This window comes from Lutjanus erythropterus, chromosome 2, assembly GCF_056507025.1.
Source record: "Lutjanus erythropterus isolate fLutEry1 chromosome 2, fLutEry1.hap2, whole genome shotgun sequence".
Lineage (NCBI taxonomy): Eukaryota > Metazoa > Chordata > Actinopteri > Lutjaniformes > Lutjanidae > Lutjanus > Lutjanus erythropterus.
In genome coordinates this window covers 48,681,207-48,698,419 of record NC_139318.1, presented here as the reverse complement: position 1 = coordinate 48,698,419, position 17,213 = coordinate 48,681,207, and the positions used below count along the sequence as shown (strand labels likewise).

The window sequence follows — 17,213 nt, the reverse complement described above, 5'->3', positions numbered from 1 at the left end:
AGACAAACCTGTGTCTGAGCTGGCTTGAGTTTCTTCAAACCTCTGAGACCTTTTTCTCTTTAAAATGAAGTTTAGAAACTGCACAGAAAGAGCTCAGAGAGAAAATGTTTAAAGGACTGTTTTGATTTAAAAAGCTTCATATTCCTAATTCTAGCCAACAGGTCAGTGACTGGCTTCAGACAGATCAACAAACTTCTCAAATACAGAAAGAAACTGAATATGTGGAATCTGTAGCTTTTTAAACCGAGTTTGATTCAGTACCAGAGACACCAGGCCTCAGGAGGAGGGACGTCCTGCTGTTTAACACCACGAACAAACAGACACTCTGGCATCTAGAGGGTTAATTATATACCAATATTAAATCAATGTGAAGGCACAACAATAAATAAGTAAATATTAGGTCAGAAAGATAAAACAGCCAGATATCACTGCTAAAAATAGTTAAGAAACCAAATATCAACATTAAAACTGTTTAAGAACCCAGATACCCAGATCAGCTTCAGAAATCCAAATAATTTTGTTGGTTGAACAGATACAGATACAGATAATGTCATGTTTGGGCTCTTCTGTTATCCACAACCCTCCCAGTAAAGTGTTACAGGTGCTTCCTATACCTGTAACTCCTGCTGCTTCTCCAAACTGGAGGTGTGTCGACCTCCATCTGCTGCAGTAACACACTGACTGTGGTACCTCATGTAACACCACTTCAAAAGACATGAACTGTCCCTTTAACGTTAGAGAAGACCATGACTGTGGTTTGACATGAAACAACACAAAACTAAGTGACAGGGACTTTTCTGCTGTGCAGCAGTCTGAGACAGAGGTCAGGGATAAACTGACATGTGCAGCGTTTCCTGACCTGCTGCGACTGCAGGTTATTTAAAAGGAAATAATGAAAACATTGTGTATATTAACGAAGAGGAAGTGCAGTGTTTTCCCACCACAGGTGAGAAATTGACTGCTTTTGTTCTCCCCTGAATAAATCTGAATAAAACACACGTCTAACCCGTCTTCAAAGAAAAGTTACACCACTGGAAAAAAAAAACAAGAAAATTTGAATAATTATATTCCTCTCAGCTGTGTTCCCAAGACGCAGCAGAGTGAGACAAACTGCCGAGAGAGAGAGAGAGAGAGAGAGAGAGAGAGAGAGAGAGAGAGAGAGAGAGAGAGAGACAGAGAGACGGTGGAAAAACAGACACGAGAAAACAATTTTCCCTCAATTTATCAGTGAAAGCAACACTTCCCCTGCTGGTCATTCAGTGTGTGAGCACACAGAGAATCTGCTGCTGCTGAGTGAAGCGACTGGACACAAACATTCATCAGACTTCATTTACACACAGTGGAAGTCAACGGTTTGTGGAGGGAAAACTGCATCAGGGATGAAATACACACCTGTAGTTCCCTCAGGATGATTTTCTCTGTGCATCACTGAACTTAAAGAAACAGCAGAACTACACAATGATCCTGTTCCAGCAGCGTCTGAACTGAGCAGAGACGTTTGTCCACAGTGAGACACCTGAGCAACATGACAGCAGGTACGTCTCTTCTTCTGCTCCGTTTTTCAGTGAAACAAAAAAACTGCATCACAGCCAACAGACGGAAAAATCTTTATTTTAAAACCCCAACATCATCTGTCTATCTTCTCACTGCAGTACTGTAGGTGACCACCAGGTGGAACCACTGCGTTCACAATGTGTTTGTTTGCTGGTGCAGCTGGCTTTGCTATCTTACACGGCACAGTTGCCATTTCTGAGCATGAGACCATCCCGACCTGGAGAGAAAACGTTCTGTGTTTCTGTCAGAGCTGGATGTCTGATGCTGGATGGATCTGACTTGTGCATAATTCTTCTCTCAAACCTCAAATCAAAAGCCTCGTCCGTATCATCAGTGTCTCTTTGATTCTTCACAGTTTTTGCACCGTCATGCTGCCAACACTCACACTCCTGATGAACCTGCTTTTTAAAGGTGAGGAGAGCTGGCCTTCTGATTGGTTTATTGCAGGCTGCACTCAAAACATGAACCCATGAATTAATCAAGACACTTGTGCACAGCTGATGCTGTGGGCACCAGAAGGCTAAGGTGGATTTAGAGACTCCCTGAATAAACTAAATCTGTTGCATCGTGTGCTTCAGATCCAACGAGTCACTGCATTAATACGATGTCCCACATTAATGAATTTAAAAGGATTATTAAAAACAACAGAGTGAATGAAAGCATGAGGTGATTGTAGAGATAACTGGCACAGTAAGGCAGGACAGGACGTATAGGTTGATTATGATTTGTGCTGTTTGCTGCTTTATTCTGTTGAAATGATCTTATTGTGTTATGAATGTTTATGTCTGTTGATCTAATTGATCATGTTTGTTGAAAATTGGGGCAAAAAGCAGAATATTCTGAAGCGTTTCGGACCTGATGAGTCTTTTCTTCCTCCTGCTCTTTGTCAGACATGAATTATGTTTTTCTACTGTTTGTTCATTTGTTGCTGTTTTTTTTTCTTACTTACATGTTTAATATCTTCCTTTAAACATGAAATAAAATCTAATCTAATCTAAATAAGAGTGTGAGTGACGTGTGGTCTCTCCTCGTCTTTGTGTGATGACGAGTTGATGAACAAGTTAGTGGAGACGAGAACTTGTCACTCCAGAGTTTGTAAAAAGATTTGAACACTTCATCATGACCTGCACATCACTAATTAATCGTCCCGCGCCGCCGTCCCCTGACATCACATTAGTTCACTTCAGTGGCAGATAATCAGTGTTAGGACTCGAAGCAGCAGCATCCTGGTGTCATGTTGGCTTCGTTAACCCTCCTGGACCTGCTGAGAGTCGTCTCTGCGTCTTCGTCCGTCTTCAAATCTCTCCATCAGACTCGTGACGCAGCTGAGAGGGATCGCTCTCACAGAGATCAAGGTCAAATTTCATTACTCCTAATGAGGCCGAGCACCCATCAGGATCTGCACTCTCCATCTCTCTGCGGCTTTCAGACATGAAAGACAAGCGGCAGCAGATTTCAGAGTCGAGCCTGGAGATTTCAGAGTCATTACAGATAACGCTGCAGGAGAAAAGAGACCATATCTGCTCCTCTCTGCTGCTGTCAGGTCAGAATCACCTCTAATTGTCAAGTTCATTCTACCAGAGACTTTTCTCCAATCTGAAAAACTATTTTTGATTTCTTTGTGAAAACAGATCCTTGAGGAGGTTTTCTGCAGAAACATTAATTAGATATTATTGTCACTTTAAAAAAAAAAAAAAAACTTTTCAAAAAAATTGCAATTTGAAGCAGATGAGTTTTCGTGTAATTTCAGGGGTAATGGGCCGCATGCAGCAACGTTCTCTTAAACTGTCTAATAGTTTCTATAAAGAAGGAAAAATTAAGAGAAGTCAGCTCAGCTGTTACCCTGGTGAGCTGGATGATGACTGTCAATTGGAGGGCGTGGCCAAATGTTTGTTATTAGAAAGGTAACACCCCCTAAACACCATATAAGGTCAGGTGCTGTGCCGTCTGCTAATACTGATACCAATTAAAGGCTGTAAGAAGAACTTCAGCAGCAGTGAAATCGACACAAAACTTAAAGGTAGAGTCAGTGTGATTCATCCGAACAGTAAGCAGCAAAATAATGAGAAATAATGAAATATGGGCAGAGAGTTGACAGAGTTTTCATTTTTAGGTGATCTGTCCCTTTAAAACGAGAAGCAGTTACCCTGAGTGAAACAGGAGATATTATTTTTATATTACCTCTGTGAAAAGAAAAGTGAATCCCAGAAATGAACGGGTGCTAACAAAACAAGAGGAAACTGTAGAATAAAGAAAATGAAGAGAAATTTGTTCCTCTGAACTGTCAGAGTTTGTTTGTAACTTCAGGGTTGATGATGTTCTGCTCTGTGAGGAGAGTCAGAGCAGAAGAACCGGACGCTGTTCTCTGTGTAAATCTGTGTATTTACACGCAGACGGTTGTGTGTGTTTTGTTTGTGTGCATGTATATACAGTATACGTGTGTGTGTGTGTGTGTGTGTGTGCGCGCTCAGCCTCTCTGCTGCTCTTTGATCGATGCTGTAATCATCCTGTCAGATCATTCAGCTGTTTCATGTATTTTTGAAGAAGGTGGAGTGGAGGTTGTGTTTCCATCGCCGGCTGTACGCGGCGACATGATGGAGACACGAACGACTCGGAGCTTCACAACGTGTCCTCTCCAGTTATTATCATCATTATAGAGATCATGTGCAGGTTCATAAAGCATCAAGGTCCTGTGATCCCTCTGTCATTGTCTTTATGTTTTCACTGACCTCCAGCCTCTGTGATGTTCTGCTAACAAACAGCAGCGTCTTAAGATCCACATTATTAGAATAAACTGCAAATATTCATGTACAACAGAAAAACTAAATCTGACGAGGACACATTTATTTTACAGGGATGTAACTGTGCCAAGATACAATAATTACCTTAAAATAAAGTTTATAATATGATATTCATCACAATATTAAAAAAACTGTTTGTAGAAAATTCAATCTTCTGCTTTCCTTCTTTAATAAAATAAATGTATATAAAATTAAAGTAGTACACAAAAGATTGTCTTGAATTGTCTTTAGTAAATAAATAAATAAATGTTTGCCTTCTGTCCACCGTTATAAAAGATAAACATAACTCTGCAAACCAACCAAACTCCACTGACAAAAAAAGTCATTTTACTTCATTTTATTTTACTTTGTTCTTTTGCTGCAGTTATGATGAACCTTTACTATCCGCTGATAATCCATTTTATGTATTTGCCGAACAAAATAAAATCTCCTGCGACCACCTGTGGGCTCCCATCCCTGATCCTCCTCGCCCAAACTGAATCTGATTGGTTGTCCAAATCCTTCAGCAAAAATTTTAAAAGAAGAAGAAGAACTGAGGCTTTCTGGGTCACAGAGAGGCGAGATTCCTCCGCTTCTTCTTCTTTCTTTGTCTCATTTCAGAGACTGTTTAATCACTTTCATTCCTCACACTGAGCACAGACACACAGGCCTGGACTTCATGTTTCTGTTCCTCCGTTTCTTCACACGGTCACGTTCGTCAGCCTCGTCGCATTTTGTTTGCACTGACCTTCATCCCTCGCCGTGACGCTGATGTGCCGTGTTGACAGCGTCCGTTTCTTCCAGCTACAGTTCAGACGGAGGACAGACAGGGTGGGAGATGTTTCCTTCTGTCTGTGAGTCCGATGTCACGCTGTGAGTTCAGTTTGTCTCAGACACAAACGTCAGATCAAGAAAGACAATAGAAACGTCTCCACGTTGTGCTACATCATGATGGTTCAGGCCTCAAAACAGTTCATTTATTTTTATCATTTTACTTCAGTTTACCCTATTAAATTAAATTTAATGAAGTTAGGGTTAGTTTCGTTAAATTAAAGTAAATTAAATTAAATTTAATTTTTGATTTATTTTATTTTACTTTATTTTGTTATATTTATTTTATCTTATTACATCAAATTAAATTAAAGTAAATTAATTTAATTTTGTTTTTATTCTATAGAATTTAAATGAATTTAGTTTAATTTAATTTTATTGTTGAAATTGAAATGAAACCTTGTGAGAAGTTCAGAGGGGAAACTGTTTTGATGGTCGCAGTAATAAAACCTGTTGTGCTTCATTTCAACTTCACACATGACGTCATATCGACGGGAAAACAGGTGATTGATCGACCTCATCACCTGACAGCTCACCTGGACTGTCAGTGGACGGTTAGCAGACATGTTGGGCTCAGTGTGACCAGCTGTATGATGGGAGTGTTTGTTTGGTGCATCTGTGCACAGAGAGGAGGATCGACGGCGTCTCTTTTCTTTGCTGGACTGTTACAGTTCGCAGCCTTCGTCTGCACTTTCTCAGCTGACTCTGCTTTATTTGTTCCCTGTCTTCATCCTCTTATAGATTAAGTGAGATATTCTGCTGCGCCTGAGGTGCACGTGAGGTTTTCAGTAACTTGCCCAACACTGGTTGTGACAGGAAGACGTCCTGAATGCATGAATTGACCGACTGTCAGCTAATATACAGGCTGTTTACTGAAGGGAGAAACATTACAGCAGATAAATTAAGTTAGTGTGAATGGAGGCTGGAACGGGATGAAACAGGGTCTCCAGCCTGGAGAGGATTAGCAGCAGATGTCACGAGAGACGGGAGGAGACGACTGAGGAGGAAATTCTGTCTGTGTCCCGTGGTGTCCTTCGCTTTAATGACAGAGAATAACATCTGTGAGTCCTGTCTGTGACACTTTAAAGACTTCAGGACAGATCAGATGAACTACAGTACGACTGATGCACAGAATCTTTATGATGCATCATGTTGTCCAGTTAAACTGTGTGTATATTTTGCAGAGTCATCATGAGATTTTCATTTTCTAAACGAAGCTGTAATCCTGTATCGTGGATATGAACAATTTAATCCACTCAGATTAGATCGTGGCTCCGCTCTGACTCTAATCCAACATGTTCCTGGTTCCACTGTCAGTTCTGTCTTTAGTTTCCTGTTCCACTATCAGCTCTAGGACAATAATATCAGTGTTTGAAACAGTAATAGGGTAAACAGTCAGGGTTCCTCGGGTTCGTCGGTTTCAGGTTATTGTTCTTCGCTGTGATTGGTGGATGCAAATAATACTGAAAATGTGTTTCAGGTGAAGAAAACAAAAACAAAACAAAAAATATGTTGAAACTGAACATCAGTCAAAGAGAAGGCAGTTAAACATGCAACAACAATATTTATCGATTAAAAATATGATTTAATGTGATTTGAATTTATATTAGTAGATCAATAATACCGTGATGTTCACACATTAAAAAAATCCATATTTTATCACAATCATTTTGTTGATTGTTGTTGTTGTTTGATTTATTTGGCAGGAATATATACATGTGATAAAATGTTTTTTTTCTTTTATAGATATAAAAGAAATACATCAAACAATATCAGATGGTTTTTTGTCCATCAATCAAAGATTATTTCCACAGCAGAATATTCTAACATCATTACAATCAAAGAAACATTTGAAGACGATGTTTACATGTTAAATAGACTTATTGATCAAATTATTCATGAGCGATTAATTGATCATTAACCATTATCATCCCTAACAGACGCCTGATACTGTCTTTACAAGTTTACAAAAAATAATCTGAACTGTGTTGTTTTGTCTTTCAGAGGATATTAACTGTAAATAAAAAGACTTTACTACTTTCTTATTTGCATAGAAATTCAAGTTTTAAATGAAAGTTTTGTCATTTCTTGTCTTGATAGCGACTGAAACTATAAACATGATGAATTTTTATTTGCATTTTAACATTTTATCTCTACTGATGAAATAAACTCAACTGAGTCACATTTTTTGTTGGCAGGTTTCATGTGCGTTGTGAATTTGATCTAAATGCTCAAAGAACTGAAGGAACATTTAATCGTCACCGTACAACAGCTGGTCAGTTACTGGAACCTGCAGCCCAGTCAGTCCAGCTCCTCCTGGATGAGACGTCCATATGAGCCGGTGCAAGAAGGTTTTCTGTCTCCCACCGGAGTCTCAACAGTGTGGAGGAGATACCAGGAGACAGGACATTACCCGAGGACAGCTGGACAGGGCTGGAGAAGGACAGCAACTCAGCAGCAGGACCCGTGTCTTTGTATGATGAGGAACAGGAGGACAGAACCCTGCAAAATGACCTCCAGCAGGCTACTCCTGTCCATGTTTCTGACCCAACTGTCAGTAACAGACTTCACCATTATAACATGAGGGCCTGACGTCCTCTAGTGGGACCTGTGCTCACAGCTCAGCACCGTGCAGATCCATTGGTTTTTGTCAGAGAACACCAGACCCGGCAGGTTCTCCACTGGTGCCTCGTTCTCTTCACAGATGAGAGCAGGTTCACAATGAGCACATGGGTCTGGAGACGCCGCGGTGAACGTTACACTTCCTGTAGCATCATCCAGAATGAGCAGTGTGGTGGTGGGACAGTGGTGGCCTGGGGAGGAACGTCCTTGGATCCACATCCACATGCTCACCAATGGTACCCTGACTGCTGTTAGGAACCAGAATGAATGAAATCCTCAGACCTGCTGTCAGATGTTACGCTGGTGCAGCGGGCCCTGGGTTCCTCCTGGTGCAGGACGACGCCCGGCCTCCTGAGTCTGGAGGCAGATCTTGGATGACAAAGACAGCGATGCCACTGACTGGCCTTCCTCCTAACCTCTGGGACATTATGCATCGGAGCATCCGACTGTCCAGGAGCTCGCTGATGCCCTGATCCAGGTCCTCCAGGAGGACACCACCCAGACACACATACAGGAACACAGGGGCCAAACACACGACTGAGACACATTATGAGTTGTCATGATGAAATTCACACGTTGGATCAGCCTGTGATTTGATTTTTTTTATTTTGATTTTGATTCCAGCCCTTCATGGATTAATGATTTTAGTTTCTATTGACTGTTCCCACATCATGCTGCTGTCACAATACAACACACAGTCTGTAGATTTTTGTTCATTTACTGTAAAAATAATAAAAATGTGCAACGACACAATAAAGTTCAGTACGTTTAGAGATCAGCAGCTGTGTGTACAGAGCTGCAGAGCAACACGACTCCTCCCAGCACCAGAACTAGTTTGGTTCAGCCGACTGCAGATATTAGTCATGTGTGTGTAAACAACATTAATCTCTGTGGACGTGTTGGACCAGATTTAACTACGAGCTCATTTCCAACTGCAGCCTCTGCACAGGTCGACACACTCAGGAGGTGATTAGTCACTTTCTAACAGGGGGGAGACGGGCCAATGAGAAGGTTAGGGCCCAATCACATTTTCAACCGCACACACAGATTATAGGAATATTATAGAAATACTACAGGCAGCTGTGTGTCTCTATGATCCTATAGTATATAGCCAGGACTGAGTATTTATAGTTTAGAGAATATTATAGATCCAAGATGAAACTGATCGAAGGGCAGGACTGAGAGAAGAAGCTGCAGTTACAAATCTGTCTGCTGCTTCAGCTCAGTGGCTTTATTAACACACAGCTCAGGTTCTGCAGCGAGGCGTCTTTTTCCAGGTGTTTTCTGAAGGCAGTGATGTTTTGCACGCTGCTTTATGAACCTCAGACGCCTGTCGTTCTTGCAGGAGCTCTCTGAACACTTCAGGTTCTATCTCAGCACGAGGAACAATGGATTTAATTTATTCAAGGTGTGTCCAAATCCACCTTTGCACCCGGGGCTGCAGGAACCGATTGTTGAGATAATTTACTTTCCTTCTTTAAATAAAGTTAAACATAAAAAAATACTGCCAGATTGATCATTAGTTGAAAAATATTTTTAGAGGATTAATAAATCGATTAAATTTTTTTTTTCTTTTTACAGTGTTTACAATGTTTCCTGAGGAGCTGCAGAGTTGTGTGGATTGTGGCAGCAGAGTTAAAAGAGCCGTCCTGGTGCAGATTACGGCCACAGAAACCCCGACAGAGACGCATCGGAGCGAAACACAGTCTGATTGACCCATTAAAGCTCAGCAGAGCCCTGCGATGGCAGCAGCCAACCACACGCACAGGAGGAGAAGAAGAAATAAAACACTGTCGACTCCACATTTAAAAACTGAAAATCCGTCTTCGGTTTTCTCTGATTATCAGCGTGCAACATGCAGAAACGCTCCTTTCATTTCCATGAAAACATCACCAGGCTGTGATATAACAGCATGTCGAGTAGATCATGTATGTCAGTGTGGCACATTAGGATAATTGATCCATACATAAAATGGCAGACACGCCTCAAGGCTGCAGGATTTTCTTCTTCTGTGACTCCATTAACGGCAGCGAGTTCAAACAAAGGTTATTAATCTTCTAAATATGCTGATGACTCTGCTGAGCCTCTGAATATCAGCTTGCGTGTACCTCCGCTAAATCATATTAGACTGACTGTCACGCTTCGACATATAGTTTCAGTAATAGCTCCCTCTTTGTAATCTGGAGAGCCACACACACACACACACACACACACACTCAGAATACACAGCGAGGAGTGGTGAGGATGGAGGGAAAGAAGCAATAATGGAGGCCTAATAGCAACAGCTCTGCCACATCTGGCTCACCGGGGGCTATCGAGGTGAATAATTTAGTGTTGTGAAGCAGCAGAGACGTGGCCTTGAATGCAGAAGCTGAAGAATGCTGCACATCACATCTCACTGTTAGAAAACACGCCTGCTGCACAGCTGAAAAACAGCCTTCTCTGACTGACACTTCAACCACATATCATATATTTTCCAACACGAGAAGATTTGATCCCATAAAAGAAAAATGTTGGTAGGAGAGCACTGGAATCAATGCATGGCTGTAGAAACAGATTTAAGCAGTTTATCTGCAGGATTACAGTGAAAAGCAGCCTGTGGGCTCCAGATTTACTCTATACATCCAACAACCACTCATTTATATAGAAATATTATATATTACTTTGTTTGAGTCCTATAGTCTGAGCTGAACAAACAAGTTTCTGTGAATTATGTCCTGCTGTATTGGGCTTTATAACATTATGGCCTTATTATTACTGATGCATCAATATGTGAGTAAAAATTTACGGTCGTAGCGGGTCGAGGTGGAGCTTCGTGTCTGCTGTTGTGTAGCTGAACCTGTGTGAAACTTTAGTTGCTTCAAACTTCAGTAAAACCAGTTGAAGTCGTTTGGTATCAAACTCTCTGCAGCACATTTGAAACTTGTCTGAAACTCAACTCCAACACAAAACAGCCAATCAGAACGCTGATAATATGTCAGGTGATGACATCAAATTATGATGTGGTGTCATGAACACATGAATAAAACCACCAACAACATGAAAACGGTATTTTCTAATTATCACTAATTAACCATGAAAACTGAGAGTAATTTCTGGGTAAATTCGAAGAAATTTCAGAAACATATTTATTGGTAATTGTCACATATCCACTATGAAATTATGGCACCTGGAAATTACTTAAAAAATACTTATTTCTTAAAAATGAAGAGTTAGCTAAATGGTAAATGGCTGTCAGACTGTCAAAAACAAAACTGAATGAAATGGACTAAAGCGGTGGATGCAAATCAGAGGACAGTTTGTCCCCAAAGACGCTGACAGTTAATTGTTACTCTTGTTTTATGAAATTCATGGGCAGCATCTTGGACTCTGGTCTCTGGTCGTCCTGTCTCACGTTGATCTAAAGCACAAGCTGAAAACACGAGGACTGGATTTAACTTATTCAAGGTGTGTCCAAATCCACCTTTGACATCTTGTGTCAGCAGCACAAAGTGGGACACACCTATCAGCTGTGTCCAAGTACCTTGATTAATTCAAAGACATGTTTAGTTCAAACATGTAATAGACCAATCAGAGAGTCAGAATAAATAAATAGAATAAATTTACACACACACACACACTGTTTAATATAACTGAAGGTGTTTGGTGATTGTGGACGTGTGTGTCCTGCATGTGCTTCAGCCAAACACGCCGGGTGTTGGACAAACTGCCACACAGACTTTGTGCTTCGACCAGGTTTTAGTTCTCAGGTGTGAGTGTTTTTACACCTGGCCACACCTTCATTTCACCTGAGTTTCCAGACCTCCTGCTCATGGCAGCACAGACCAGGTGGACGTTCATCTGTTATCATGCAGATGTATTAAAAATGGCAGCTGCTCTGGTGTGAGATGAAGAATCCAGCTGCACCACCAGCGCAGGGTGTAAGATAGGACCTTAGTTCTTATAATTAGAGATGAATGTTTTGACTGATTTCACAGCTGTGATATGATTTATGATATTAGAGGAAATCTTTGATCTGTGATTTAAAAACATGTTAAAATGATGATGTGTGATGTTTTTTTTTTGCAGGAATCTGAACCAGATGAAGATGTTTTTGTTTTTTTAACAGTCTGTAGAATCTGATGTGGACGGCAGGACGTCTCTGTCTCATCACATTCATTCAGTTAAACATTTAAAGATGTGATGTGAAAACTGAAGGAGGCCATATTGTGATTTCCATAAAATTGTGATTAATTGTTCAGTCCTACTTATGACAGATCTGTGCAGCGCAGAGGCTGGATGAATAATAATAAATGTGATCAATATAATGAAGTTAAATCTGATGTCTCCCTGATGGACTCGTTCCTTCAGTGCGGTCCACTCGGCTGCGTTGTGTCCGATCAAACGCACTAATACATTTGTAAACCTCGCAGATAATCTCTGACTATCTGACTGAACAAGCCTCCGATTAGGAAGCGGCTCAGATTGTGACGATGAGCAGATCGACTGTAAATTGGCTCGATAATCCTGCAGAGCGTCCCAGTCTGACTCTGACAGAAACACCAGACCGGACGGACGGGATCTCACTGGGATTTATTATCGATACGATCGGATATAAACTGTTTAAATCTCAGGACAGATTCAGAGAGACGGATGTTTGTTCTCTTCCTCCTTACAGCTGCAGTTATCAGGACACAAAATCTGATGTCATTAACGGATGTAACGACGGTGACGACGAACCTCGTTAGTCTCCGCGCTGACGGAGCCGCTGCATGAATATTCATCGTCTCAGAGTGTCCTCTGCAATCAAACTTTATGATCTGTTGGTTTCTCTTTTAAGCCGCATCATGGATCACATCACAGACAGGAGGAGCAGCAGCCTGTCAGCGACAAACAGCTTTTCATTTCATTTAATCTGTCGTTATTTTCATCCAGCAGCCAAACAACAGGCTGACAGTCAGGGAGGAGTTAGAGGTACAAACTGTGAGCACTGTACTTAATCACTCATGGTCAAATCAATCAACCGATTAATCGATATTTAAAAAAAAGATTTAAAAAATGTACCAAAACACAAACAGAGGCCTACATATCGAACACATATTTCAGATGTCACCTCAGAATCAGCGCTGAACACATTTGATGTGGCAGATACAACGAGCTGTAATAACAGCTCATAACAGGAGCCATAGTGTGCAGTGTACAGTGTTCTTTATAGTCCTCCTACATCAGACTTTATGACACCGTAAACAAGCTGTAGAGTCATTTTATGTTACTCAGTGACCTCCAGTAAAAAGCACAGGAACACAACAGAACCTGCTGGGATTCTTTAGGAACATAAATTATCAACGACTGACGTTCTCCTCAACTGTTACTGCAGAAACACCCAGAACGTATCTGACAATGAAGTAAACTCACGTTGAGCTGCAGGCTCTCGGTCCACTGTCCGATCACTCTGTATCCCGGCCCGCTCACGTTGTTCCACTGGTACTGAAACAGGTCGTAGCGTCCGGGGGCGTCGCCGTTACGGTTGAACGTCACCGAGGTACCAGCACTTCCTGTGGAGGAGAAACAGCCACTTCATCAGTCAGTCAGCAGGTTAGTCATCGTCAGTGGACTGTATTCATACAGACCGCAGGCTGTATGAATACTCATTTAAAGGAGCAGTCTGTAGAATTTAGTGACATCTAGCGGTGAGTTTGCAGAGTTGCAATGACCTCGTCCCACTCCTTCCTTCCTTGTAACTCACGCCAAAAACTGTCCAATCAAATCATTTCTGTAATGTAATGACATGCAGCAGTGATGATTGCTGGGTAATGAAGTATGTGATCCAGTGACAAGATGATACCATAAACTGTAGCTGGATTAAAGGGTCAGTTCACCCCCAAATCAGAAATACAATTTTATTCTCATGGCGTGTGGTGCCGTTTATTCATCTAGAATAATTCTGGTGTGAGCGCCTTCTGTCTTCTCTCCAATAAAATCATGGAACCAGATGACACTCCGCTTCATGTAGGAACTACTTTCTTTCTATTAGAAAGAAAGTAGTTCCTACATGAAAGTGCTCAGAATGAGGTCTGTGGATTATCTTGAGTAACTGGCTCATGATTTCTGGAAAGAGACGTTGCTTGTTGGTCTTTCAAATGTTTCTTTTAATTTTTTTTATTTCTCCAAAACTCTAAAACTCACACCAAAACTACTGAGCTGGATAAACAGAACTGCAGACCAAAGTTAGAGGGAAAAAATATGCATTTTTGTTTTTGGGGACGAACTGTCCCTTTAAGCACAAAAATCTGAGTCTAAATCTGTTTGAGTTCGTGCACTGATGGAGTGAATGTTATACTGTCTGTATTTAGAAGGACAAAAAAGGACGAGAGGAAAATACGATGATGAAAAGAAAAAGAAAAACGTGGTTTTGAAATGTAAAATTCTCTCAGATATGGAAAACAAAAGTTCACGTAACCAAGAGCTCGTCTGTTTTAGAGATTTTTAAAAGGAAATGTCATCACATTTAATTTATGATGTTTGATTACATGTTGACATTTACACACAATTATTTTTCATGTTTTGTTTATGTTTTTGTTTTCAGTGGATCATTTGTTTATTCCACTCATTGCTGTGTGTTTAATGTTTTTTGTTTGTTTTTCTTAAATTATGTCATTGGTCGTTTGGATTAGTATTGTTGTTTTTATTTGTTTGTTTGTTTTTTCCTTTATTCGAGGATGAGCCTGTGGGCTTCCTGACTTCTCCTGACACTTTTATTTATTTTCTTTTTTTTTATTGCAGTTTTAGATGTGTGCAAATAAAAAATAATAAAATAATAATAATGTGGACAGGCTGTGTCTCTGACCTCCCTGTCCTTTTCCTCTGTTTTATTATATTTTATTATTCCTCTGTGATGCCGGCAGACTCCGCCCCTCCCCTCTGAAGACACTGTGTTTATTTACCGCAGTCCGTCCAGGAGTCTCTTTCAAGTCTGTGTTTAATTTAAAGAGAAAAGGAGGGAAAGACAGATAGAGAGAGAAAACAGAAATGTGGTGAGAACAGAGAGTGAAAGGCTGACAGGCAGAGGAGAGGAGACAGATAGTGTTCAGCTTCTGTTCAGTATGAAAGAAAAAGAGAATTCACACGTCCTCCGGTCAAACTCTTCATTTATGATTTGTTTCTCAGTGACTCTGAAGTCTGTCTGCAGTTTTTCTCTCTGCTGCTCGTGTGTCATTAAAACAGAAAACATTTCTCATTATTTTAATTCTTTAATTTCACAGACAGTCTGTCTGTGTGTTTCTGTGTGATGAATCAGAACAAGAGCATCATGTTTGTGTGTGCGTGACTCATTATTTATCTATATGAGATCGTGTGTGTGTGTGTGTGTGTGTGTGTGTGTGTGTGTGTGTGTCTGTGTCGTGCTGATGTGCTGAAATGACTCAAACTGTCGTCTCAGATAACACGACAATGAGCCGACAGCTGACCCCAGTGCTCCCAGTTCAGCCAGTTGACCGTCTGTTTACTGATACGCCAGCAGTGGGAGGAGCCAGAGATCAAACCAGGACGACCTGCTGCACCAACTGAGCCACAAACTGAGAACTTTTTTTATAGTTTGAAGAAAAGATACCTGATGAAATCAAGGAAGTCAGATTTTGTCATGTTGACTAGAAAAAACTTATTTGTTTTAAATCATTACAAAATTACCTCAACATGTCATTTCAAATTCAGTCAACTACAAATTTTAAAGCAACCTGGACACAGACTTTTTGAAGTATTTTATTTTTACAGTGTAGACTGTGATTGACTCCAGTCGGCTCCATGTTGACTTTAATATTAAGACCATGAAATATTATTTATTTACATTTTTGTATCATTAATTATTCTAAACATTCATTTGTTCCTCTAACAGACGACAGAGTGACGTATCTGTAGGCATGTTTATAGTATTGTGTGTTTGATTGTAGTAAAGTCCAGCTGACTTTTAATAAATGAATTAATTAATGTGTGTTTTTTTCATGAACAGGGGGTTGTTGGTTTAATTCCTTGTGTTTGCAGCAGTTTTTCATGTCTGAGTGTGTATCCTGATGTATTTATCAGCTGTGTTTCTGTGACACGTCTGTTTTCAGCTCAGATTTCAGTGTGGAGGTAATGAGGCGTTCACTGTGGACAGTTGAGGCTGATCCTGGATAAATGTCTACATGCAGGCTGTGATAAAGGCGGTGAACTGTCTGTTCATGAGCCCTGACCCCTTTAGTTTCTGTTGTTACACCTGTCAAGCTTTCAGCTGAGCCGCGGAGCGTGAAGACATGCTGCTGCTTTCACAAGTCTTCTCCTCTGTTCTCTGTTCTCATTTCACTTTTTATCTTTTAAACGATCTCCTCACTGAACAAACCAAACTGGTTTGGTGATTTTTCCATCATAAACTCATGCTAACTCTAAAATCACAAGTTTGTTGAAAACTCCTTTTCCAGCAGTTTGGATTTTTTCAATATTTGCAAACAATTCATCCTAAAAAGAGAAACTATAATATTCACAGGCTGAGGCTACAACCACGATGTCATGCTAACAGTCTGAGGCTAAAGCTAACAGGTCTCAGATCGTGATGTCATGCTAACAGTCTGAGGCTAAAGCTAACAGGTCTCAGGTCGTGATGTCATGCTAACAGGCTGAGGCTAAAGCTAACAGCATCCTGACGAAATAATTTAACTAAAAAACAACTTTAAAGTCAGTTGTGATAAAGTGAAATAATAATCAGAGGGTGTGTGTGGAGCTGATTGAATTCAGCGTCCCGTTAGTCTCAGATGATCCAAAAGAAGCACAAGGAAGAGGAAGCACTGAAGATTTTACTGAAGTTCAGCCTTTAAAATCAGGAAAAATATCTCATTTCATATCATGATACCATATAATCATTTTGATATATTGCCCAGCTCTAGTTTAACATTTATACATTTTATATAATTGTACAGAATCTGTTGTTTTAATGGAATAATAAAAAAAGTGACTTCTTTTAATAAATGCTGTCAGTCAAAGTCAGACTGGCAGCTGAATCACAGAGAAACAGATTGTGAGTTAAAAAGAGAAAGAGCTCTGATGACAGAGTCGATCTGCTGTCTGTTTGTCTGAATTAACGCCGGAGCTGCTCGACACCAACCGCTGCAGATCAATACTCAGGTTAATAGTCACCACGGGCGACGGCGTGCGGCGAGCGGCGAGCGGCGAGCGGCCTCTCCATATAAAATGTATTTGGTTTCTCTGTTGATATTTGGCTCATGTTTGTTTCAACAGGAATCTTCTGTCTCTGGTAGAAAATGGAGTCTGAATCTCTTTTCTTTCTTTATACTCATCATTTTCTTCATTTATTGTGATCTTAGTAAAAGACATTATTATTATTGTTATCTCAGATTTCTGAGTAAAGCGATGCAGGAAACATGCAGGAGGTGAAGACACCAGCAGCTCTGCACAAAC

General features: G+C 40.5%; 1 protein-coding gene across 2 annotated transcripts in view; it reads right to left on the bottom strand.

Annotated features, from left to right (window-relative positions):
* Window positions 1-17,213, bottom strand: part of grm7 (glutamate metabotropic receptor 7) — a 300,227-nt gene that overhangs the window by 52,602 nt on the left and 230,412 nt on the right. For both annotated transcript variants that reach the window (XM_084742168.1, XM_084742157.1), the window contains exon 7: window positions 13,182-13,321. In XM_084742168.1, the coding sequence (XP_084598294.1) occupies window positions 13,182-13,321 (140 nt within the window). The remainder of the gene's footprint in view (window positions 1-13,181; window positions 13,322-17,213) is intronic.